The sequence below is a fragment of the Oncorhynchus masou genome, chromosome 7 (assembly GCF_036934945.1).
Source record: "Oncorhynchus masou masou isolate Uvic2021 chromosome 7, UVic_Omas_1.1, whole genome shotgun sequence".
Taxonomy (NCBI): domain Eukaryota; kingdom Metazoa; phylum Chordata; class Actinopteri; order Salmoniformes; family Salmonidae; genus Oncorhynchus; species Oncorhynchus masou.
Genome location: NC_088218.1, coordinates 19,761,159 through 19,787,136, shown reverse-complemented (window position 1 = coordinate 19,787,136; position 25,978 = coordinate 19,761,159). Strand labels below are relative to the sequence as shown.

Sequence of the window (25,978 nt, the reverse complement as noted above, 5' to 3'; positions counted from 1 at the left end):
CAGATCTAGGGAAGGGTACCAAAACATTTCTGCAGCATTGAAGGTGCCCAAGAAGACAGTGGCCTCCATCATTCTTAAATGGAAGAAGTTTGGAACCACCAAGACTCTTCCTAGAGCTGGCTGCCCAGCCGAACTGAGCAATCGGGGGTGAAGGGCCTTGGTCAAGGCGGTGATCAAGAACCCGATGGTCACTCTGACAGAGCTCCAGAGTTCCTCTGTGGAGATGTAAGAGCCTTCCAGAAGGACAACCATCTCTGCAGCACTCCACCAATCAGGCCTTTATGGTAGAGTGGCCAGATGGAAGCCACTCCTCAGTTTTTTATTTGACGAGGCAAGTCAGTTAAGAACAAATTCTTATTTTCAATGACGCCCTAGGAACAGTGGGTTAACTGCCTGTTCAGGGGCAGAACGACAGATTTGTACCTTGTCAGCTCGGGGATTTGTACTTGCAACCTTTCAGTTACTAGTCCAACACTCTAACCACTAGGCTACCCTGCCGCCCCAGTAAAAAGCACATGACAGCCCACTTTGCCAAAAGGCATCTAAAGGACTCTGACAATGTGAAACAAGATTATCGGGCCTGATGAAACCAAGATTGAACTCTTTGGCCTGAATGCCAAGTGTCACGTCTGGAGGAAACCAGGCACCGCTCATCACCTGGCCAATACCATCCCTACGTGGAAGCATGGTGGTGGCAATATCATATTTTGGGGATGTTTTTCAGTGGCAGGGACTGGGAGACGAGTCAGGATCGAGGGAAATATTAATGGAGAGAGATTCTTGATGAAAACCTGCTCCAGAGGGCTCAGCACCTCAGACTGGGGTGTAGGTTCACCTTCCAACAGGACAACAAACCTAAGCACACAGCCAAGACAATGCAGGAGTGGCTCCAGGACAAGGCTTTGAATGTCCTTGAGTTACCTGGACTTGCACCCAATCAAACATTTCTGGAAAGTCACAAAAATAGCTGTGCAGTAATGCTCCCCATCCAACCTGACAGAGCTTGAGAGGATCTGCAGAGAAGAATGGGAGACACTCCCCAAATACAGGTGTGCAAGCTTGTAGCATCATGCACAAGACGACTCGAGGCTGTAATCGCTGCCAAAGGTGCTTCAACAAAGTACTGAGTAAAGGGCCTGAATACTTATGTAAATGTGATGTTTTGTAACTTGTGCGCTGGGAGTGGGGAGCAAGTTCAGGGAGTGAATCATTTAATCAATAAATGAAACATAATACGAAACAAGAAACACACACACACACACACACACACACACACACACACACACACACACACACACACACACACACACACACACACACACACACACACACACACACACACACACACACACACACACACACACACACACACACACACACACACACACACACAATGCACAGAAACAAGGAAATATAACGCCCTGGGGAAGGAACCAAAGGGAGTGACATAAATAGGGCAGGTAATCAAGGAGGTGATGGAGTTCAGGTGATTGTCATTAGGCGCTGATGCGCGAGACAGGTGTGCGCAATAGTAAGCAGCCTGGTGGCCAAGAGGCCGAACACGGGACATGTTTCAGTTGTTTATTTTAAAAACATTAGCAAACATGTCATTATGGGGTATTTTGTAGATTGATGATGTAAAAAAACTATATAATCCATTTTAGACCAAGGTTGTAATGGACTAAATGACAACATGGAGGTAGTGTGAATGTCTATAGGGCTGACTATATGACAACATGGAGGTAGTGTGAATGTCTATAGGGCTGACTATATGACAACATGGAGGTAGTGTGAATGTCTATAGGGCTGACTATATGACAACATGGAGGTAGTGTGAATGTCTATAGGGCTGACTATATGACAACATGGAGGTAGTGTGAATGTCTATAGGGCTGACTATATGACAACATGGAGGTAGTGTGAATGTCTATAGGGCTGTGACTATATGACAACATGGAGGTAGTGTGACTGTTTATAGGGCTGACTATATGACAACATGGAGGTAGTGTGAATGTCTATAGGGCTGACTATATGACAACATGAAGGTAGTGTGAATGTCTATAGGGCTGACTAAATGACAACATGGAGGTAGTGTGAATGTCTATAGGGCTGACTATATGACAACATGGAGGTAGTGTGAATGTCTATAGGAGAGACTAAATGACAACATGGAGGTAGTGTGAATGTCTATAGGGCTGACTAAATGACAACATGGAGGTAGTGTGAATGTCTATAGGGCTGACTATATGACAACATGGAGGTAGTGTGAATGTCTATAGGGCTGACTATATGACAACATGGAGGTAGTGTGAATGTCTATAGGGCTGTGACTATATGACAACATGGAGGTAGTGTGAATGTCTATAGGGCTGTGACTATATGACAACATGGAGGTAGTGTGAATGTCTATAGGGCTGACTAAATGACAACATGGAGGTAGTGTGAATGTCTATAGGGCTGACTATATGACAACATGGAGGTAGTGTGAATGTCTATAGGGCTGTGACTATATGACAACATGGAGGTAGTGTGAATGTCTATAGGGCTGACTAAATGACAACATGGAGGTAGTGTGAATGTCTATAGGGCTGACTATATGACAACATGGAGGTAGTGTGAATGTCTATAGGGCTGACTAAATGACAACATGGAGGTAGTGTGAATGTCTATAGGGCTGACTAAATGACAACATGGAGGTAGTGTGAATGTCTATAGGGCTGACTATATGACAACATGGAGGTAGTGTGAATGTCTATAGGGCTGACTATATGACAACATGGAGGTAGTGTGAATGTCTATAGGGCTGACTATATGACAACATGGAGGTAGTGTGAATGTCTATAGGGCTGACTAAATGACAACATGGAGGTAGTGTGAATGTTTATAGGGCTGACTATATGACAACATGGAGGTAGTGTGAATGTCTATAGGGCTGACTATATGACAACATGGAGGTAGTGTGAATGTCTATAGGGCTGACTATATGACAACATGGAGGTAGTGTGAATGTCTATAGGGCTGACTATATGACAACATGGAGGTAGTGTGAATGTCTATAGGGCTGACTATATGACAACATGGAGGTAGTGTGAATGTCTACAGGGCTGACTAAATGACAACATGGAGGTAGTGTGACTGTTTATAGGGCTGTGACTATATGACAACATGGAGGTAGTGTGAATGTCTATAGGGCTGACTATATGACAACATGGAGGTAGTGTGAATGTCTATAGGGCTGACTATATGACAACATGGAGGTAGTGTGAATGTCTATAGGGCTGACTTTATGACAACATGGAGGTAGTGTGAATGTCTATAGGGCTGACTATATGACAACAGGGAGGTAGTGTGAATGTCTATAGGGCTGACTTTATGACAACATGGAGGTAGTGTGAATGTCTATAGGGCTGACTATATGACAACATGGAGGTAGTGTGAATGTCTACAGGGCTGACTAAATGACAACATGGAGGTAGTGTGACTGTTTATAGGGCTGTGACTATATGACAACATGGAGGTAGTGTGAATGTCTATAGGGCTGACTATATGACAACATGGAGGTAGTGTGAATGTCTATAGGGCTGACTTTATGACAACATGGAGGTAGTGTGAATGTCTATAGGGCTGACTATATGACAACATGGAGGTAGTGTGAATGTCTATAGGGCTGACTATATGACAACATGGAGGTCGTGTGACTGTTTATAGGGCTGTGACTATATGACAACATGGAGGTAGTGTGAATGTCTATAGGGCTGACTATATGACAACATGGAGGTAGTGTGAATGTCTATAGGACTGACTATATGACAACATGGAGGTAGTGTGAATGTCTATAGGGCTGACTATATGACAACATGGAGGTAGTGTGAATGTCTATAGGGCTGACTATATGACAACATGGAGGTAGTGTGAATGTCTATAGGGCTGACTATATGACAACATGGAGGTAGTGTGAATGTCTATAGGGCTGACTATATGACAACATGGAGGTAGTCTGAATGTTTATAGGGCTGACTATATGACAACATGGAGGTAGTGTGAATGTCTATAGGGCTGACTATATGACAACATGGAGGTCGTGTGACTGTTTATAGGGCTGTGACTATATGACAACATGGAGGTAGTGTGAATGTCTATAGGGCTGACTATATGACAACATGGAGGTAGTGTGAATGTCTATAGGACTGACTATATGACAACATGGAGGTAGTGTGAATGTCTATAGGGCTGACTATATGACAACATGGAGGTAGTGTGAATGTCTATAGGGCTGACTATATGACAACATGGAGGTAGTGTGAATGTCTATAGGGCTGACTATATGACAACATGGAGGTAGTGTGAATGTCTATAGGGCTGACTATATGACAACATGGAGGTAGTCTGAATGTTTATAGGGCTGACTATATGACAACATGGAGGTAGTGTGAATGTCTATAGGGCTGACTATATGACAACATGGAGGTAGTGTGAATGTCTATAGGGCTGACTAAATGACAACATGGAGGTAGTGTGAATGTCTATAGGGCTGACTATATGACAACATGGAGGTAGTGTGAATGTCTATAGGGCTGACTATATGACAACATGGAGGTAGTGTGAATGTCTATAGGGCTGACTATATGACAACATGGAGGTAGTGTGAATGTCTATAGGACTGACTAAATGACAACATGGAGGTAGTGTGACTGTTTATAGGGCTGTGACTATATGGCAACATGGAGGTAGTGTGAATGTCTATAGGGCTGACTATATGACAACAGGGAGGTAGTGTGAATGTCTATAGGGCTGACTATATGACAACATGGAGGTAGTGTGAATGTCTATAGCGCTGACTATATGACAACATGGAGGTAGTGTGAATGTCTATAGGACTGACTAAATGACAACATGGAGGTAGTGTACCTGTTTATAGGGCTGTGACTATATGGCAACATGGAGGTAGTGTGAATGTCTATAGGGCTGACTATATGACAACAGGGAGGTAGTGTGAATGTCTATAGGGCTGACTATATGACAACATGGAGGTAGTGTGAATGTCTATAGGGCTGACTAAATGACAACATGGAGGTAGTGTGAATGTCTATAGGGCTGACTATATGACAACATGGAGGTAGTGTGAATGTCTATAGGGCTGACTAAATGACAACATGGAGGTAGTGTGAATGTCTATAGGGCTGACTAAATGACAACATGGAGGTAGTGTGAATGTCTATAGGGCTGACTATATGACAACATGGAGGTAGTGTGAATGTCTATAGGGCTGACTATATGACAACATGGAGGTAGTGTGAATGTCTATAGGGCTGACTAAATGACAACATGGAGGTAGTGTGAATGTCTATAGGGCTGACTAAATGACAACATGGAGGTAGTGTGAATGTCTATAGGGCTGACTATATGACAACATGGAGGTAGTGTGAATGTCTATAGGGCTGACTATATGACAACATGGAGGTAGTGTGAATGTCTATAGGGCTGACTATATGACAACATGGAGGTAGTGTGAATGTCTATAGGGCTGACTATATGACAACATGGAGGTAGTGTGAATGTCTATAGGGCTGACTATATGACAACATGGAGGTAGTGTGAATGTCTATAGGGCTGACTATATGACAACATGGAGGTAGTGTGAATGTCTATAGGGCTGACTATATGACAACATGGAGGTAGTCTGAATGTTTATAGGGCTGACTATATGACAACATGGAGGTAGTGTGAATGTCTATAGGGCTGACTATATGACAACATGGAGGTAGTGTGAATGTCTATAGGGCTGACTAAATGACAACATGGAGGTAGTGTGAATGTCTATAGGGCTGACTATATGACAACATGGAGGTAGTCTGAATGTCTATAGGGCTGACTATGTGACAACATGGAGGTAGTGTGAATGTCTATAGGGCTGACTATATGACAACATGGAGGTAGTGTGAATGTCTATAGGGCTGACTATATGACAACATGGAGGTAGTGTGAATGTCTATAGGACTGACTAAATGACAACATGGAGGTAGTGTGACTGTTTATAGGGCTGTGACTATATGGCAACATGGAGGTAGTGTGAATGTCTATAGGGCTGACTATATGACAACAGGGAGGTAGTGTGAATGTCTATAGGGCTGACTATATGACAACATGGAGGTAGTGTGAATGTCTATAGGGCTGACTATATGACAACATGGAGGTAGTGTGAATGTCTATAGGGCTGACTATATGACAACAGGGAGGTAGTGTGAATGTCTATAGGGCTGACTATATGACAACAGGGAGGTAGTGTGAATGTCTATAGGGCTGACTATATGACAACATGGAGGTAGTGTGAATGTCTATAGGGCTGACTATATGACAACAGGGAGGTAGTGTGAATGTCTATAGGGCTGACTATATGACAACATGGAGGTAGTGTGAATGTCTATAGGACTGACTATATGACAACATGGAGGTAGTGTGAATGTCTATAGGGCTGACTATATGACAACATGGAGGTAGTGTGCATGTCTATAGGGCTGACTATATGACAACAGGGAGGTAGTGTGAATGTCTATAGGGCTGACTAAATGACAACATGGAGGTAGTGTGAATGTCTATAGGGCTGACTATATGACAACATGGAGGTAGTGTGAATGTCTATAGGGCTGACTAAATGACAACATGGAGGTAGTGTTAATGTCTATAGGGCTGACTAAATGACAACATGGAGGTAGTGTGAATGTCTATAGGGCTGACTAAATGACAACATGGAGGTAGTGTTAATGTCTATAGGGCTGACTAAATGACAACAGGGAGGTAGTGTGAATGTCTATAGGGCTGACTATATGACAACATGGAGGTAGTGTGAATGTCTATAGGGCTGACTATATGACAACAGGGAGGTAGTGTGAATGTCTATAGGGCTGACTATATGACAACATGGAGGTAGTGTGAATGTCTATAGGACTGACTATATGACAACATGGAGGTAGTGTGAATGTCTATAGGGCTGACTATATGACAACATGGAGGTAGTGTGCATGTCTATAGGGCTGACTATATGACAACAGGGAGGTAGTGTGAATGTCTATAGGGCTGACTAAATGACAACATGGAGGTAGTGTGAATGTCTATAGGGCTGACTATATGACAACATGGAGGTAGTGTGAATGTCTATAGGGCTGACTAAATGACAACATGGAGGTAGTGTTAATGTCTATAGGGCTGACTAAATGACAACATGGAGGTAGTGTGAATGTCTATAGGGCTGACTAAATGACAACATGGAGGTAGTGTTAATGTCTATAGGGCTGACTAAATGACAACAGGGAGGTAGTGTGACTGTTTATAGGGCTGTGATTATATGACAACAGGGAGGTAGTGTGACTGTTTATAGGGCTGTGATTATATGACAACAGGGAGGTAGTGTGACTGTTTATAGGGCTGACTATATGACAACATGGAGGTAGTGTTAATGTCTATAGGGCTGACTAAATGACAACAGGGAGGTAGTGTGACTGTTTATAGGGCTGTGATTATATGACAACAGGGAGGTAGTGTGACTGTTTATAGGGCTGTGATTATATGACAACAGGGAGGTAGTGTGACTGTTTATAGGGCTGGTATTATATGACAACAGGGAGGTAGTGTGAATGTTTATAGGGCTGACCTGGAATGACCAAGAGGCTCAGTCATATCATTATTTTACGCCGACTTCCCTACGCGCAGACCTGTCAATTTACGGTGTTGGTATGGCAGTGATATCCTGTCCTGTCACCTCCAGAGATACCAACGTCTGTGCGTGTACACGTGCCCCACAGCATGCCCTGGCTCTTGGCCTAGATCTCTATTGTCACATGATGTCAATACGCCCTTGTCCAAACCTGGGCAGGACAAACACCTAGTCTTTCCTCTTTCCTTTCCTTGACGCAACATTTTATTTTACAGATACAATTCCTTGTTTGTTGCTCTCTCTCTCTCTGTTGATTGCACACTAATTGCAATGACTAATTCACAATAGAATTAGTGTAGAAATGCGTGACTGCGAATAATAGAGCAATAATTGTTTGTGTAACTTTACCGTTGGTGAACGTGCTGCGTCTTTATTAACCCATCTCTTTCAACACACCTGTGGTTTTCCCCTGCTCAGACGTTGGATGCGTCAACCAATGGTTGCCTGCCATGTCATCAACTGTAATGTCAGGCATCAGATTGCTATAACATACTGTATGATGTGGTTAGCTGATGCGCAAAATACTTATCCAGGCGTTGTAAGATCTGGCATGCATCAGCAATGACTGAGCATGACCCTATTGTGTCACTGTGTTTTGCTGAAGCTCATTGGCTGAGTGAAAAATGAGCAGTTTATACAATGCTTAGCTTGTAACACTTGCTTGGCGCTGGGCTGACGCCGAGAGAGAGAGAGAGAGAAAGAGGGAGCGAGAGAGAGAGAGAGAGAGAGAGAGAGAGAGAGAGAGAGAGAGAGAGAGAGAGAGAGAGAGAGAGAGAGAGAGAGAGAGAGAGAAGAGAGAGAGAGAGAGAGAGAGAGAGAGAGAGAGAGAGAAGAGAGAGAGGGAAAGAGAGAAGGAGAGAGATTTACTCTGATTACATCCCAGGGACGTCAATATCTCCTGCGAGCAGCGACTGCTAACACCACAAACACTCCATCACCCTCAGCTGGCAATTAGATACCATAATAAATGATCCAATAAACCACCCTCCGTTCCCCTCTCTCCATCTCTCCCTCCACCCACTCTCTCCTCATCTCTCCCCCCACTCTTTATCTTCCCCTCTATCACTCTCTCCTTCATCCTCTTCCTCTCCTCTCTCTTCTCCAAGCAATAAAACCTTCCTGTACAGCGCTAGTGTCTATCACAGTGTGTTCTTGGAGGGAGCCATGAAAATCTGTGCTCATTAGAGATGTCAGCTTCCCACCTAGGCATTGCAGAATAACGAGACCAGCCTCTTATAAACAGTACACAGAGGATATACAGACACACATAGAGAGGCAAGAGACACACACACACACACACACACTTTGATGAGAAGTGACACCTGAACTGTACTGTGTTACTATTCATTTCCAGTACCGTTTGAACTATTTAGAGACAAAAACAGTCTTTGAAAGTGTGCCTGCAGTGCTGCTGTTCTACGATTATGTTTATCTTCCAAACATCCTGATTACACTGACCTTCAGGCAGAGGGAAATCATTAGAGGTGTTTGAGTAGTGTGAAAAATCCTGTAATGAAGTATTCACACAGCCATAGGTAACCAATTCTTCAGGATATCAATTTACTGGAGAACAGCACACCTTCCACAGCCCGACATTAATAAAATGACGAGTCATTGTTGCAATGACTAGTGTCTAGCGTACATTTTGGTTCGGGACTTTTTCACAAAGCACAAAATACATCTGAAGTGTCAAATGAAGTTTACAATGAAACTTGGTTTTAATTGCAACCTTTCATCAGGTTGTTATTGTGAAATAGTGTATTAAATAACCTACCAGGTTAAATAAAGATAATATTACTAGACAATGTGAAACAATAAACCACAACATTTGAGTAGCGCATACCCAAAATGGCCACCACGATGTCATCCTTGAGGATTTCGATGGACCCTCGTGACAAGAAGTAGAGGGCAGTAAGCACGTCTCCACAGTGGACTAGTGTATCACCCGGTGGGGAGTGTGTGGTCTTGAACCTCATGGCCAGGGCCCTCAGGCAGCCCTTAGTAGCCCCTTGGAATGCCTTGCAGCCCTGGAGCAGACTCGCGTTGAGGTGGAGGCAGATATCAGCCTGGAGACACTCTGGGAAACCCTTTAGGACCTGGGGGCGTGAAAAGACAGGCCACAGCAATAGGAGAATGATCAGATAGGACTGGATTTGTCTGTGGTGTTATCCGAGATGTGCTGTCAAACTCGAGACGTCTTTGGGTGTGGGTCTGGTTTGAGTTTGCCAGTCAGATATGGTTTGGAATCCAGAGTGGGTTGATACAATTGCCAATTGTGTTTTGGTCTTCTTCTCAAAATCAAAATACTGCATTGTCATATGTGACTGTTTGAGGGGGTATTTTTATGGCATCTTTCCATAGCATTTAATCCGAGTACTAGCAGGTGGGGGTAACAGATGGATATCTCACACTGCTATACAAGACACAACAAACTAGGAAAACATGGAAACAAACATGGAAACACACCTTCCCTTTGATTAAAAAAGAATTAGCACAAGTGTGCTCACGAGGGAGTTTTCTATCTTAGTGGGGTATCATTAGTGTCTGTGATTCAGATTTATCATAAAGATGTATAAATAAAATACTTACCTCAACTGAATTAACCTGTCATGTCATTTAGAGTTTAAGGATCAGAGTGACAAGTATTTCAACTACTTAAATTACTACATGCTTAAATGCAAATAGTTTCAATGGAAAAAATGTCACCTAAATTATTCAGTGTCTTGACATTAATGCCCACAATTGGAAAACAAGTAATTTGCCTGGGACTGAACACCACACTTGGTTACAGGTTAAAGGTCATGAGATGACTGTAAATAGAGGAGAAAACCTTGAACTGTGACATCACAGGGGACCAAAGGGCAAGGGAAGGCTTCAAACACACAAAAGGGGAAAATGAAACATTCTTACTCTATATCACATACAAAATCTAAATTTCTTGAAAAAGAGAGGCTATTTTTCATTAGTTGGGGGAAAAATCATAGCAGAAGATTTTGGAAAGGAGAGATTGAACAACATTTGGCAAGTGCAGGTGCAATATCACTGGTCATGTGTGCCAAGCCTCCCACATTGAGGGAAACCTGGCAGTGCCAAGCTGTCTGTGCCTCTCCCATTGGCAGTATTCACAGCTTGGTAACTACACTATAAAATGATGTGATTGTGTTTGAATACACAGATTTCATGCAAACGGCGACCTTGTGGCAAGCCACATGCAAGTCAGTCTGTGATAGACAATATGGGCTGCTAGAAGCACTGAGGATTATACTACTGGCTGGCATGCAATGGGGAAGTCAGTATGTGCACTGGTGTACAAAACATTAAGAACATCTGCTCTGAGATGACACCTGCTCTTTCCAGGTGAAAGCTATGATCCCTTATTGATGTCACCTAAATCCACTTCAGTCAGTGTAGATGAAGGGGAGGAGACAGGCTGAAGAAGGATTTTTAAGCCTTAAGACAATTGAGACATGGATTGTGTATGTGTGCCATTCAGAGGGTGAATGGGCAAGTCAAAATATTTAAGTGCCTTTGAACAGGGTATGGTAGTAGGTGTCAGGTGCACCGGTTTGAGTGTGACAAGAACTGCAACATTACGGGAAGCATTGGAGTCAACGTGGGCCAGCACCCCTGTGGAAAGCTTTCGACACCTTGTAGTCCATGTCCCGATGAATTGAGACTGTTCTGAGGGCCAAAGGGGGGTTGCAACTCAATATTAGGAAGGTGTTCTTAATGTTTTCTATACTCAGTGTACATGATTTTTTTCCCCTAGACTATAAAGATGAAGTTATGGATTTTAATAAATGTATTCTTTGATTTACATCTTGGTGTACTATTTACTACACTCTGCCATTTTTGAAAACAACACATTTCAGAGGGAAATAAGTTAACACTATTATCTGTGAACATAGTACCTCCTGCTCTTACCAGAGTGATGAAGTCATTCCATTTGACATGACGCAGACAAGGAAAAGACACATTTCTATAAGTACAGTTAACATCACCAGGGGAGAAGCCAGTTTACATACAGTATCCATGGCTTTCATTCTAGAGTTTAGAATCCTAATCAAGATCATAATAATGTCATATAACCATGTCGCTAAGGGAACACACTAGTCTTTATGTTAATGGTAAGAACCGTCTTGGAGACAAGGTCGTTTTATAAGGTCAGAAAAAACATTGAACAGCTTCACCGAGAAGCTAAGTACTGTAGGAGAAACACAGCAAGGCAGTAACATAACCGAATCGTCAAACTGTGGGACTAAACATTAAAAACCTACTGAAGGACAACAGCAATCTGAATCATCAATCTGAGACTTAACCATTATGCATACCCTTATCCCACCATAAGAATAACGCAATGTCCCAATATGAGCATTTTTTTGTTAAAGTCTCACTTGGAAGACTTATTAGCCCCAAACACACACACACACTCACAGACACAAACGCGCACACTCACAGCTTCCCAAGCAATTACACCCACCCCCACCCTCCTCCCCACACAACCCCCACACACACTCCCCCTATTCGCACCATATTCATGTCGATGCCGTTGGTGTAGTTCCAGGCGTGTTGGAAGTACTCCTCCAGGCGTTGCCTCAGTGGGTTGGGGATCTGGTGGAAGCGGATGAATTCTTTGACCCGGAGCATCTGCAGGTGGTACCGCGCCGTACCAGAGTACAACCGCTGGATGATGGCCGACACATTACCAAAGATACTGGCGTACATCAGAGCTGCGAGAGGGAGAATCACACCAGACAGGAGATCATCACTGTTAGCAATATTCTAATTTACCTTAATTTACCAGTAGCTAGGAATATAGTAGTACAATAACTTATTGAGTAGTACTACTTGCCTTTACAGTAATAGTGATTAATTGTAGCAATGTGTATAATGTATTAATTTGTTTGTTCGTTCATTCATTCCATCTGTTTTCAGTCCTAGTACAGTCGACACACTCACAGCCAATCAGCATGACACAGATGGAGAAGATCTTCTCGGAGTTGGTGTTGGGGGAGACGTTGCCAAAGCCCACGCTGGTCAGACTACTGAAGGTAAAATAGAGGGCCGTGACATATTTGTCCTTGATGGATGGACCAGAGCTGGGGTCACTGTAGTTGTACCTAGGGGGTGAGACGGTACACTCAGTTCATGGTTCGATACATTTCATGGTATTTTTCCTACAGCCTGGAATTGAACCAAGGTGTCTGTAGTGACGGCTCAAGCACTGAGATGCAGTGCCTTAGACCACTGCGCCACTTGGTTTTACCAATATTTCTTAGTTGAATTAACAAATCATGACGTTCTTTCCTATCATTCAACTGCATCGTTATTAAAGAGTCATGTGATACAGTAAATAGTATTGGGGTACATTGAGGCACAAGTCCATGGTACATATTGTTACGATATTCAGTAATTCAGTATATTTTATCTTGCCTAGTACCTCTTTCCAATGGACACGCCCAGGTTATCCAGCCAGCCAATCTTGTGCTCCAGATAGGGCTTCTCCACATTGCCGATGGCGTACCAGATGCAGGCCAGCCAATGGGCAATGAGGGCAAAGATGCACATGAGGAGCATAAGGACAGCGGCGCCGTACTCTGAATATCGGTCCAGCTTACGGGCCACGCGAACTAGTCGGAGCAACCGGGCGGTCTTCAGCAGGCCAATCAGAGTGGTGGTCTGAGGGGACATAGAAGTAAACAGAGCTGTGATTGGCTGGGGGTTTGACTGTTGCAGTATAGTGCAGACACGTTATTTGTTAATTGGATGCACCACACCAGGAAGCAATTTGTTGTTATTAGAGGTACCCTTAAGGTCAGATCAAAGGTTAGGAGTTAGGGTTAAGATAGTACTGTTACAATCAAGCTTGGTTGAATGACCACAATCCAGTTTCTTATTCCAGTTTCTAAATCACTGAATATGACAGTGTGTCAATGGAAGTGACCTCTGCTAAAAAATAGACTGCTGTCTAAACCAGCAGAGAGCAGTGGCAATAATATAAATTATAATATAACATTTCCATCACTCTAAAATGTTGTCATGAGGAGTGAGGAGGATTTATCAAGCCTACATACTGATACTAAGATGACTGCAGAAAAAAAAAATGTTTTTAAAGAACAATAAAGAAAATGACAGAGAACGTCCAAGTTTTCCAGCCAGGCAGCATGAAAGCAAACACCACGCCTCTCCTGTCCTCCCACCCCTCCTGCCTTCTGTTCACTTTCCTTTAAACAGTCTCAATCCTGGCATCTCTCCATCTCTGTTCCTACCCAGCTAAATTAACACGGTGACAAAAAAATAAACGACCACGGCCTGCCATGAGATAAGAGCGGATTTATTAGCGTCGCACAGTCTGCAAACAGCAAAAGTCAGTCTGAGGGAAACGCTAATAGTTTGTTCCCCATCTCATCAAGACTGACAATTATAGTAATATCCTAAGGGAAGTCATTACTACTACTGCTTCTCGTCCTCCACAGTCACCCAGGTCTCTGCACCTGTATGCATTTATTTACGGGGGGCTTCTCTCATTTACACATGAGACTCAATTTGACAGTGACTATGGTTCCTTGTCTCATAGAAGGGGGTCTGATTTATGGCGCCACACTGACTTGACTCTGTCACAGATGAATGTGCTCTGCTGAGGGACACGGATGCTGCTGCTGAGGCTCTGAAAGCTCCATTACAAACCGCCTGGCCCATCCACCCAAATCTTCCACCTAAATCGCTGCAATCATTTACAGCAGCTTTACAGCAGCTCCTATACTCTTAGAAAAAAAGGCGTTATCTAGAACCTAAAAGGGTTATTTGGTTGTCCCTTAAAGAGAACTCTTTGAAGAACCCTTTTGGTTCCAGGTAGAACCCTTTTGGGTTCCATGTAGAACCCTGGAACCAAAAAGGGTTCTCTTATGGGGACAGCCAAAGACCCCTTTGGAACCCTTTTTTCGAAGAGTGTACTTCTCAACCGGGAAGAGAAATCAATCTCAGACAGACAGGGCATATCCTAAATCAATCAGAAATTCTTTACATGTTTGTAGAATTTATTGTAACTGTTGATCTTGACTGGAATGTCAGACGTGAAAGTGACTTTGTGTGCAGAAAGGGGTGCTTTAGTAGGGTATATTAGTTGATGGTTGATTAAAATACTTGCTCAAGTCTGCAGTGCTTGTGAGTTGAAGAGTGGAGAGCTAAAGCTTCTCCCTAACAACCCTGGTGGTAAATGAAATGTGTCCGGGATAGGGTTGGCTAGTCATCTGTGTTGGCCTGTCCACTCTACACAACCCCTGATAGGCAGACAGCACATGACTGTTTATGTTCAACCACTGTCTGAAATAGAAGACATAATCCCATAGGTTACTGGCTACAACAGGGTTTTCTAGCTTCACTCATGGGCCCCGATCCCGTTTTAGGAATTGATGCCTTTCCTACGCACGCCTGTCCTATGCACTCATCAGTATTTGGTATACAGACTTAGCATATTTAGTTGCGTAACACGCCCTGCAGGTGTGGCTACCTTGCACACTCTGTATAAATGTAATTCAACCGCTGAAAACCCGCACACTTGCTGGCCAACTGATTATCTCATGGAGTTTTCATTCTATGGGGGTTTTCAGTACATATATCCCTTAATGACAATTTAGTCGACAGACTCAACAGAAAACATTAAGAGAACGGGTTCAGAATATGGGGATCAATGAAAGAAAGCCATCTATGCATATTGTTCTCCGTTTCAGCACCAACTAGATTTAAAAATACTCTACATGTTATCATAAAATGTAGCCTCTGCTGCTTATTTCCTGAAAAGTGAGAGACGCCATATTACATGGACACACGCTGTTGCAGGTCACCACTCGTCTGTCTGGTCCACTTCCTCTTCCTGCCATTCACTGACAACCCCCAGACTTAGGGCAACTCTCCAGTACAAGACACCTGATGGTAAATAATGACTCGACAAATCACTGCTCTGACACACCACTGCTCCCTACACATGCTCACTTGTCATCATTTTGCAGGAGACATCTTTTTTCCCTGGAACATCATGTACCCTGTCCTGTCCCGCTCTGTGACGTGCCAGCAAGGGACACACTTAGCAGTCGCTGCTCGGCTGAGATATTGACATCCTGTGGGTGTAATCAGAGTAGATAAATCTTCCCTCTCTCTTCCTCTGTCCCTCTCACACGCAGGAACACGTCTCTCACTCTCACTGCAGTTCAACAATCGTTAATTTGACCTGCATCTTTCTAGCTCCGTCTTTCCCTCCCTCCATTTCTAGAGTTGAGAACTTGGAAAGCTACTGTTCCACCTGATGGGCCAACACAGCACAGTACAGCTCGGTTTGACTCTGATTCAGCTTGTCTTAGCAGTGTAAAAAAAGGGTCTAAGCGTTTTCCCTTACTTCATCCGATCCCGAGCCGAAGATGAGCAGATCAAAGGGGATGGCAGCCACCATGTCGATGAGGAACCAGCCCTTGAAATAGTGGATGGCTATCTTCGCCGGGTGGCTGACCACCTCCTCGTTGAGATTCACATAGGTTGTCCTGAAGTTGATCAATATGTCCACGATGAACATGATGTCCACCATGAGGTCGACCACGTTGAGCGGCGAGCACGAGTAGCCGCACTCCCTCCTCTTCTGCTCCTCTAGGTCGTTGAGGAGGAAGGCGGCGGAGTAGGGCGTGAAGATGGCCGTGTAGATGACCAGCAGCAGGATGAGCCAGTCCCACACCGCTTTGAAGGGGCTGTAGTGGAGGATGGTTAACTTGTCCATGCGCGGCACCTGGAGCTTGTACTCGGGAAGCACATCTGCGCCCAGGGATAGCACCTGAGGAGGAAGGAGGGAGGAGTTAAGAGGACGTAATGTGAAGACGAAGAAAATGGTGGCTTGGATCAATGTATTAGAAGAGCGAATGAATCCTATAGAATCCTAAGGAAATACTTTGAAATTCAAGCTGAAGTCAGTGGGATGTAAATATTGTATAGGGGCCTACTGCAAAAGCCACGATGCTAATGTTGCATTCAAATATTATATAACACTATTTAACACTAATGTATATAACAGCCTATATGTAGGCTATTTTGGATGCATACTGTACATGTATATGGTCTATACTGTATATAACATTAAGTTAATTCTATGGATGAAAATACACAAAGGTTAACATCATCAGCTTGCCTCTTGTGCTTGGCTGTTGGGAGGATAACTATACATTTGTACATTCATATACAGGTCGCTTATCTTCCTCAGCCACACTATACCTTCTTTATGAGTTGATCACTGGACACTAATCACAGCTGAGCTCCAAGAGGAAATCAGTCAGGTGGAAATATTGATGGAAGAACAGTGTCTTAACCATCATTCCAGAACTACAGTACCCATTAGCCACGTATACATACTTAAAGAAGTACATGTTAGTTTAGTATCTTACTGTATTAGCCAGCAAATTGCAAACAAGTATTATGACGGGAATGTCCTTGTAGGGGCTTCTACATAGGAAAACCCCATATTTAAGGAATGTTTAATTGCATCAATATCCCAACTATTCCAGTTAGAGTATGGCCTGTCCCTGGATAACTTTTAAAATCAATATCACAGAGCAGATAATAGTCTCAATGACACTAAGGTGATTATCGCGGTAGGAGGTGGTGGGATATAGTCATTCATTCTACGGCTTGACACTTCAATGCCAGGGAAGACATTTCTGTCTCTGCTTCTCATGGCTGATTATCACTGTGGCGAAAGGGAGGGAGAGGAGGACAGAGAAAGGTAAAGTGCTTCACCCAAGGGCAGAGAAGTAATTATTGTAGATGGAGAGAAGCGCGAGCTAAAATAGAGCCTTGGAAATGAAATTAGAGCTCCATTTAGGTCGCCTTCGCCATAGCACTAGAATTACTAGAATGGCAATCCCCATTCAAGTCAATGTTCCATGATGGTCCATTCAAGTCATTATTTCCACTATTTCCAATTATTTCCCCCACCGTCTAGGCCTACTCCTAGTCGCACCCTGGCAGGGATCGCCTCGGCGACCCCTGTGATTGAGTGGGATGACGGGCGGCAGGCTTAAGTGAATATAATGAAATTGGTTATTAGATGTCTTCTGTCCCCTCCCCTGTGTGATTTCAGGTCAATAGAACAACCCTCCACTATATGACACCCTTTAAAGCAAATCACCAAATAAAGGGCAGAGAGAGAAAAAAGCTTTTCATTATTCATGTCCAGCTACAGTAGTTATCTTCATTGAATGTTTTGGTAATTAGGCTACGGGCAGTTTTATTTCTTTCATCAAACTGCCCTTTGCTCTAAGTGGAAAAGAAGCACAAGGCAGTGATTGTCATGAGAAACCTCTTTTTGAATTGAACGTGTTGTTTTGTGACTCTTGATGACATACCACCTAAATCAGGCAGAATCACATACCATGTGGATAGATTAGTCGATGTGGCCTACTGGGCTACTGCACTTGTAAGGAGTTGGTAAAAGGAGTACCTAATCTCTGATCCAGGGTCAGATGTTTCTAGGCCTATATGACCCAGTTAATCAATGTTGGGTCGGTAAATCTGATCTGTGGTTAGTGGCAACATCTAATTTGAGCCATATGGTTACATAGGTAAACTGTCTCTGAGCCTGCTGGCAAGCCCAGGGAGGAGTCAATTTGCAGAATGAGAGCTCAGTTGAGCACGTTGCTCCCCCTGATCTGTTACTAAATAAATTATTCAGACATAATTATTTAATGCACCTAGTGTGGATTCATTTGCTATTGTGCAAATTAACTCTCTCATCTGGAATAAATGTATGCAAATGAGTGGTCTGTTCATTTCACCCTCTCACGTTATTTGTTTGTATTGTTGGAGGATTTGGAATACCAGAGTGTCATTTCCTGTCTTGGCCAGTGCTGCTTTGTCAAAACATGTATTGTTGACAATAAAGAAAAAAAATGGTCTAAACTGAAGCAAAGCCATCCAAACCTGGAGAAATCATACCTCATGGAACGAACATTAAGTGTCAAACAAGTTGTTTTATGTGGAGCACCATGCACTGACGCCGCTTATCAATCTACGGCACAGACTCAGACCTCCTCATGTCAATCATCCATCTGTTTAGTGTGGTTGAGTTCTGTGTCGAACCAGCAGACCACAGTACATGTTTATTCTGCAGCCCAGAGCACGTCTCCCTAAACAAACTCTGGAGAGACTTGGTCTCCAGACATCGGCTGGAACAGTGTGAGCCTCACAGCCGAACGGGGAGCCTCACAGCCGAACGGGGAGCTGGAGCTCAGGGCGCCACAGTCAGAGAAATATGTCAAATACCAAAGAAACAAGCAAATACAATCCAACTGTCTAGTTTGATCAAACGACTGAGAATGAGATGGTGAAAAGAAAAACCGTGTTCAATGTTATCTGTTCAGCAGTAAGCAGCAGATGGTTGCTAACCAAACGTACAAGCAGGAAAGAGAAACAAGAGGCTGTTATGAGTCTAGATGATCCACTATAACTCTATCTGACATAGGCCTGCTGTATGACAACAACGTTCCACTGCAGTAGGTATATCCAATATGAACTATATCAGGGATGGGAAACTCCATTCCTTGGGGGCCTAATTGGTGTAACACTTTTGCCCCAGCCTCATCCAACACACTCAACTAATCATGATCTTAAGTTTAGATTGCAATTTGTTTAATCAGCTGTGTTTGCTAGGGATGGGGAAGAAGTGTGACACCACTCCGGCCCCTAGGACTGGAGTTGCCTATCCCTGAGCTATATAAATAATAACAACAAATACTAAGATCCGGTTGGAATATATAAGCTGCAACCCACTATTGAGATGTATGGCACACACACACACACACACACACACACACACACACACACACACACACACACACACACACACACACACACACACACACACACACACACACACACACACACACACACACACACACACACACACACACACACACACACACACACACACACACACACACACACACACACACACACCAGTATATGTCCTCTAAACTAGAAGATGCCCTTAGTGCCTATGACAAACTAAGATCTGCTTTTAAGGAAGACTCGGTGCCAGATACTGTATAGTATATACTGTATACACTAGTGGAGGCTCCTCAGAGGAGGAAGGGGAGGACCATCCTCCTCAGTGAATTTCATAAAAATCTATATTGTGAAACATTAAAGTTAGCCTTTTTTAGATATAACTATATTCACGTCACCAAATAATTGATTAAGACTCACTGTTTTGCAATGAAGGTCTACAGTAGCCTCAACAGCACTCTGTAGGTGAGCACCATGGTGTAGCCGGAGGACAGCTAGCTTCTGTCCTCCTCTGAGTACTTCAATACAGGGGGAGAGAGCGTAGATAGTTGCGAGAAGAAATGATAAACCCAGCAAAAATAGAAACAGACCTTTTTCCGGATCCTGTCTTTCAAAGATAATTAGTAAAAATCAAAATAACTTCACAGATCTTCATTGTAAAGGGTTTTAACACTGTTTCCCATGCTTGTTCAATGAACCATCAACAATTAATGAACATGCACCTATGGAATGGTCGTTAAGACATTAACAGCTTACAGACGGTAGGCAATTAAGGTCACAGTTATGAAAACTTAGGACACCAAAAGAGGCCATTCTACTGACTCTGAAAAACACCAAAAGAAAGATGCCCAGGGTCCCTGCTCATGTATGAATGTGTCTTAGGCATGCTGCAAGGAGGCATGAGGACTGCAGATGTGGCCAGTGCAATAAATTGCAATGTCCATACTGTGAGACAAGCTGATCGTCCTAGCAGTGGCAGACCACGTGTAACAACATCTGCACAGGATCGGTACATCCGATCATCACACCTGCGGGACAGGTACAGGATGGCAACAACAACTGCCCAAGTTACACCAGGAGAGCAAAATCCCTCCATCAGTGCTCAGACTGTCCGCAATAAGCTGAGAGAGGCTGGACTGAGGGCTTGTAGGCCTGTTGTAGCGCAGGTCCTCACCAGACATCACCGGCAACAATGTCGCCTATGGGCATAAACCCACCGTTGCTGGACCAGACATGACTTGGCAAAAAGTAATCTTCACTGACGAGTCGCGATTTTGTCTCACCAGGGGTGATGGTCGGATTTCCGTTTATTGTCGAAGGAATGATCGTTACACCGAGGCCTGTACTCTGGAGCGGGATCGATTTGGAGGTGGAGGGTCCGTCATGGTCTGGGGCGGTGTGTCACAGCATCATCGGACTGAGCTTGTTGTCATTGCAGGCAATCTCAACACTGTGCTCGTTCTGTGTGTGATTTCCTGCAAGACAGGAATGTCAGTGTTCTGCCATGGCCAGTGAAGAGCCTGGTTCTCAATCCCATTGAGCACGTCTGAGACCTGTTGGATCGGAGGGTCCCCACAGAAATGTCCGGGAACTTACAGGTGCTTTGGTGGAAGAGTGGGGTAACATCTCACAGCAAGAACTGGCAAATCTGGTGCCGTCAATAGGGAGGAGATGCATTGCAGTACTTAATGCAGCTGGTGGCCACACCAGATACTGAATGTTACTTTTGATTTTGACCCCCGTTTGTTCAGGGACACATTACTCCATTTCTGCTAGTCACATGTCTGTGGAACTTGTTCAGTTTATGGCTCAGTTGTTGAATCTTGTTATATTCAATTTATATTCAGGTTTGCTGAACATAAACGCAGTTGACAGTGAAAGGACGTTTCTTTTTTTGCTGAGTTTATATACAACGAGCAAAGTGATCATGATGTTTTTATGTGGCTGCTACGACCGTGAACTGTTTGCATGTGATCCGGTGTGCATTCATTCCACCGATTCTGTTGAAAAATGTATCATAAACAAAATGGGGATAAACATACCTGAATTTGTCCAACAGAAACTCTCAATTGCATTTGCTGGACTAATGATTACACCCTAGATTAGCTAGCTGTAGGCAAGAGTGTGCAAGGCGGTATTGAATGTGTCACTGTCTGTCACCTTGATTACTCAAAATTCTCTCGGCCTATGCACCTACGTTGTGAACTTGAATTCATCGGCTAGGTTGTAGCAACCTCATGATATGCACCTACGTTGTGAACATGAATTCATCGGCTAGGTTGCAGCAACCTCATGATGGGTACAGTATCATGTAGTAGCCTAAACGTATCGATGTTACATTGAACTGGGTGAATGGAATATGAATGACAGTTATCCAATATGCTGTAATAGAAATAAGGCCATGCTCATTGAAAAAATAATCATCCTCCCTCATCTTAAACCGTACCAACCGCCACTGGTATACACATTATCAGTAGAACAGCAACATTCTCGTCTGTTCTGGACAAAGTGGCCCTGACAGATCTTAAAGGTCAACCAGCTCTGCCATAGCGACACACAGACGCACGCACACACAGACAGGCAAGCACGCAGGCAGGAGTGCACACAGGCATCCTGGTTTCCCTCCACCTCCCCCATAGGGACCGACACAAGGAGGCGTTGGTGTACTGCGCACACGCACTCTCCACGGGGAGGACAGACAGACAGGCAGACAGGATGGTGAGGATGACCTCTAACCTGTGTGTAACTAGAGTGTATCTCTGAGCCCTGGTAAGAGAATCTGTCCTGATCCCCACTACAGGTGATATACACCTTCACCGGTTTACTTATTAAAACAAGCCCCTTGAGTTTCAGCCATGTGGTAATATCGTTGGGCCAGTAACCGAAAGCTGACAAGGTAACAATCTGTCATTCTGCCCCTGAGCAAGGCAGTTACCCCACTGTTCCCCAGGTGCCGTGGATGTCGATTAAGGCAGCCCCCCGCACCTCTCTGATTCAGAGTGGTTGGGTTAAATGCGGAAGGCACATTTCAGTTGAAGGCTTTCAGTTGTACAACTGACTAGGTATCCCCCTTTCCCCTTTCAATGAATTAGGTAACGTCAGACAGTAACAAAAGAGCAGCGTGTACAGACACTGTGTTCTGACCTGGTGATGTTCCGTGAGTGAGTGAGTGAGTGAGTGAGTGTGTGTGTGTGTGTGTGTGTGTGTGTGTGTGTGTGTGTGTGTGTGTGTGTGTGTGTGTGTGTGTGTGTGTGTGTGTGTGTGTGTGTGTGTGTGTGTGTGTGTGTGTGTGTGTGTGTGTGTGGGGCAGGGGATAATTACCGCTCTCTAATGTATAACATTGGGGCAGATGACTATTCATGTGATTATTCAATGAGGTAATAGTCCATCCAGCTACAGCACACGATACATCTGTAACTGTCTGTACAGAACAAACACACAGAAAAGACATGTCCTCTGTATGGAACAGATTCTATAGAATGGATTCTAACTCCAACATTATCCTTGATTGAGTGAAGCTCCAACATCTTGGCTTATGTCAGTGAGCCCCAACTCTACTGAGCACAATGCACAGTGCCTTTCATGACCTCTTACCTGCGTGACCTTATCGGTGACGTTGTGTGTTCGGTCCTTGACCTTTGGGGCTATGATGGTTTTCTCGGAGGAAGCAGGGGAGGGGCACTTCTTGTCGTTGTTGGCCTCTGAGAAGTTGAGCGTGATGAGGGGGATCTTGTTGATGGTGCTGTATCTGTTGAGGTGGGAGTCAGACGTGGAGCCCAGAAGACTGGATTTGATCTGGTTGAAGGGTCCTGGAGGAGGAATTTAATGGAGAGGTTTGGAAATGGCTCTCGCTGTGATGCTAGGCTAGAGCGGCGATGCTATACTAGGCGAGCTCGGTGATGCTAGGCTATGCTAGCACGTGTGTCCTGATACAGCTTGACGGGTTGACGGTATGCTAATAGAATAAAAGGAGACCTCAAGTGTGGTTCATGTGGTAGGTGTGTCAATAGGCTGCTGTGTCTATTTGTTATGCGTGGGAATGTGAGTATGGCACTGTTTCTTGCTCTTGAGTGAACTCAATTGCTGCCACAAGACAAGTGAACAACCACAGGACAACAGTAGAATTACAACAGCCAGACAGATCCACCCTAACCCTCTGCTTAATCCTGTTACCTCCCATTCAACAGCTGTAGAAATGACAAACTTGGTGTAATGAACAATTTGAGTGAAATATTGATGTCCACAAACAAAGTAAATGTATACTCATATCTCTGTCATGAGGTTTTGACTCAATGACGCCATATGGATATGGCTTTCATGATTCATACATCCACAAATATTCTACTATTTTACGATGCGAAAATACAGTACAACACTGCCATAAAACCTCACCACGTTGAACAACACTCAAACTGTCACACACAGTAACTACTGTGGGCAATATGGAAAAGAGAGGGAACGTGTCAACTGTTGATCCAAAAGGAGAAGATGGAGGGATGACTCATTCTGCCCTTTTCACAAACGAGTGTTGAGAATACAGTGAGTGATACTTACACACACAAAAGACATGCGCAGCTTGAATACGTAGTGATACTTACACATACAAAAGACATGCGCAGCTTGAATACATGCTACAGCAGCATTGTACGTTACAGTATGTGTGCATTACAGACATATAGGAAAAGCTCAAGCCATACCCCCAGCCATCCAGGACCGAGACACTAGCGAATCAGGAGAGAGAGAGGGAGGGAGGTAGAGAGCAGCGTAAAGAGGAAGTGACCTCAGAGAGAAGGGAGGGGTCAAAGGTCAGGGTAATTCTGCAGGCACTTCCTGAGTGTCATGTTACATTTATTTGAGCAACATCAGAGTGATTTCTTTTTAGTAGAGGTAAAGAAATCTGGCCACTATGTTACGGTAATTAAAAATATCCCGGAAATCGGAGACATAAGGTCTAAAGTTAAGAAAACAAATGATGGCTGATGACTTTATCAGATGCTCCTCCAAATCTTTCCATATTCAATGGAGTAGGTATCAGTGGAGGCTGGTGGGAGGAGCTATAGGAGGACGGGCTCATTGTAAATGGAATATTGGAACAGTATCAAACACATCAAAGATATGGAAACCACATGTTTGACTCCAATTCATTAATTCCATTCCAGCCATTACAATGAGTCTGTGCTTCTACAACTCCTCCCAACAGCCTCCTCTGGTAGGTATTGATCCAGAATGCACTTTGAGGCTAGTAAAGAGATTGATTTCAGAGGAAAGTACAGTCATTTAATTCATTTCTGGAGGTTAAAAGGCTCTCAGACATTTGATAACATTCCAGTGACGTAGAATTCAGTGGAGGCTGCTGAAGGGAGGACGGCTCATAATAATGGCTAGAACGGCGGAAATGGAATGGTATCAAACACATGGTTTCACTAATTCCACTCCAGCCATTACAACGAGCCCGTCCTCCTCAATTAAGGTGCCACCAATCTCCTGTGGTAGAATTACTTACAGTATCATTACGTATTTTGATCTGTAAAAGTAGTACTCCATAACTAGTGATGTCGTCACGGATCGGAACACTTTTTTTGGTAAAGCGGAGACAAAACGGAGGATGTTAGTCAAGCAAACAGACAAACTATCCCTCTATTCCCTTCGACTGTCTGACACAGGTCAAAGGAAATAGCCTACCAGTTGACTTTGGTAAAAGGAACTATTGGCAGCAGGCAAAGACAACTACTATTATGAGTCAGTGATTATTATAGATTTCCGGTTCTATGGAAACGAGAGGCAAGATTTGTTTTCATGCAGGCGTGCACAGGTCAAAAGTCAGCCGGATTTCTTCCGAACTATCAGAAGGGATCTGCAAGCTTGCAGGGCACTCACAGGTCACGTCTTACTACAGCATGAATAATGCTACTACTATACCGTGCAAGCCTCTATGGCATTCTCAGAGGAGTTCACAAATGTATCAATCCAGCACTAGCATTCACCACAGACTTATGTTGTTGTTGAGTTGAAAAAACCCATGCAGCAAGCAGTTCAGGCCATATATTCTATACCCGTGCTATGTTCAAGGAACGTGGGGTTGTTACCTTTGATATTACGACCATTGTCTGCGATGGGATAGTGTTGCGGGAGAGAGAGGGGGATGGGAGGAAGGTGGAGGAGTGAGAGGAGATTCCAGATCTGTACGTAGCTAGCTAGTGATGGAAGACGACCCACATAAACGCCCTGTCGCCGTCGCACCATTCATTATCATGAAGTAGACGTATTACAGTGTCAGCCACAGGGGCCCTTTGAATGAGAAATGCAGATTCAATGGTGTAGGAGTGAGAGGAGGGATAGAAATATTAGCTGGGTACAGAGACAGGGAGAGTCTGGGGCTGTACTGTACACCCCATGTTGACTGTGGGTGGAAAGGTGATCTGTGATTCAGCAGTCAGGATAGATGTG

The 25,978-nt window shown here is 43.9% G+C and overlaps 1 protein-coding gene across 1 annotated transcript in view; it reads right to left on the bottom strand.

The window, feature by feature from the left end:
* LOC135543472 (potassium voltage-gated channel subfamily H member 7-like) overlaps positions 1–25,978 on the bottom strand; it is a 78,396-nt gene that overhangs the window by 13,504 nt on the left and 38,914 nt on the right. Inside the window, exons 5-12 of the mRNA XM_064970754.1 lie at positions 25,618–25,638; positions 24,229–24,252; positions 23,126–23,340; positions 16,104–16,529; positions 13,152–13,390; positions 12,671–12,831; positions 12,242–12,441; positions 9,555–9,807 (exon numbers count right to left, since the gene is read on the bottom strand). Coding sequence (XP_064826826.1) covers positions 9,555–9,807; positions 12,242–12,441; positions 12,671–12,831; positions 13,152–13,390; positions 16,104–16,529; positions 23,126–23,340; positions 24,229–24,252; positions 25,618–25,638 — 1,539 coding nt within the window. The remainder of the gene's footprint in view (positions 1–9,554; positions 9,808–12,241; positions 12,442–12,670; positions 12,832–13,151; positions 13,391–16,103; positions 16,530–23,125; positions 23,341–24,228; positions 24,253–25,617; positions 25,639–25,978) is intronic.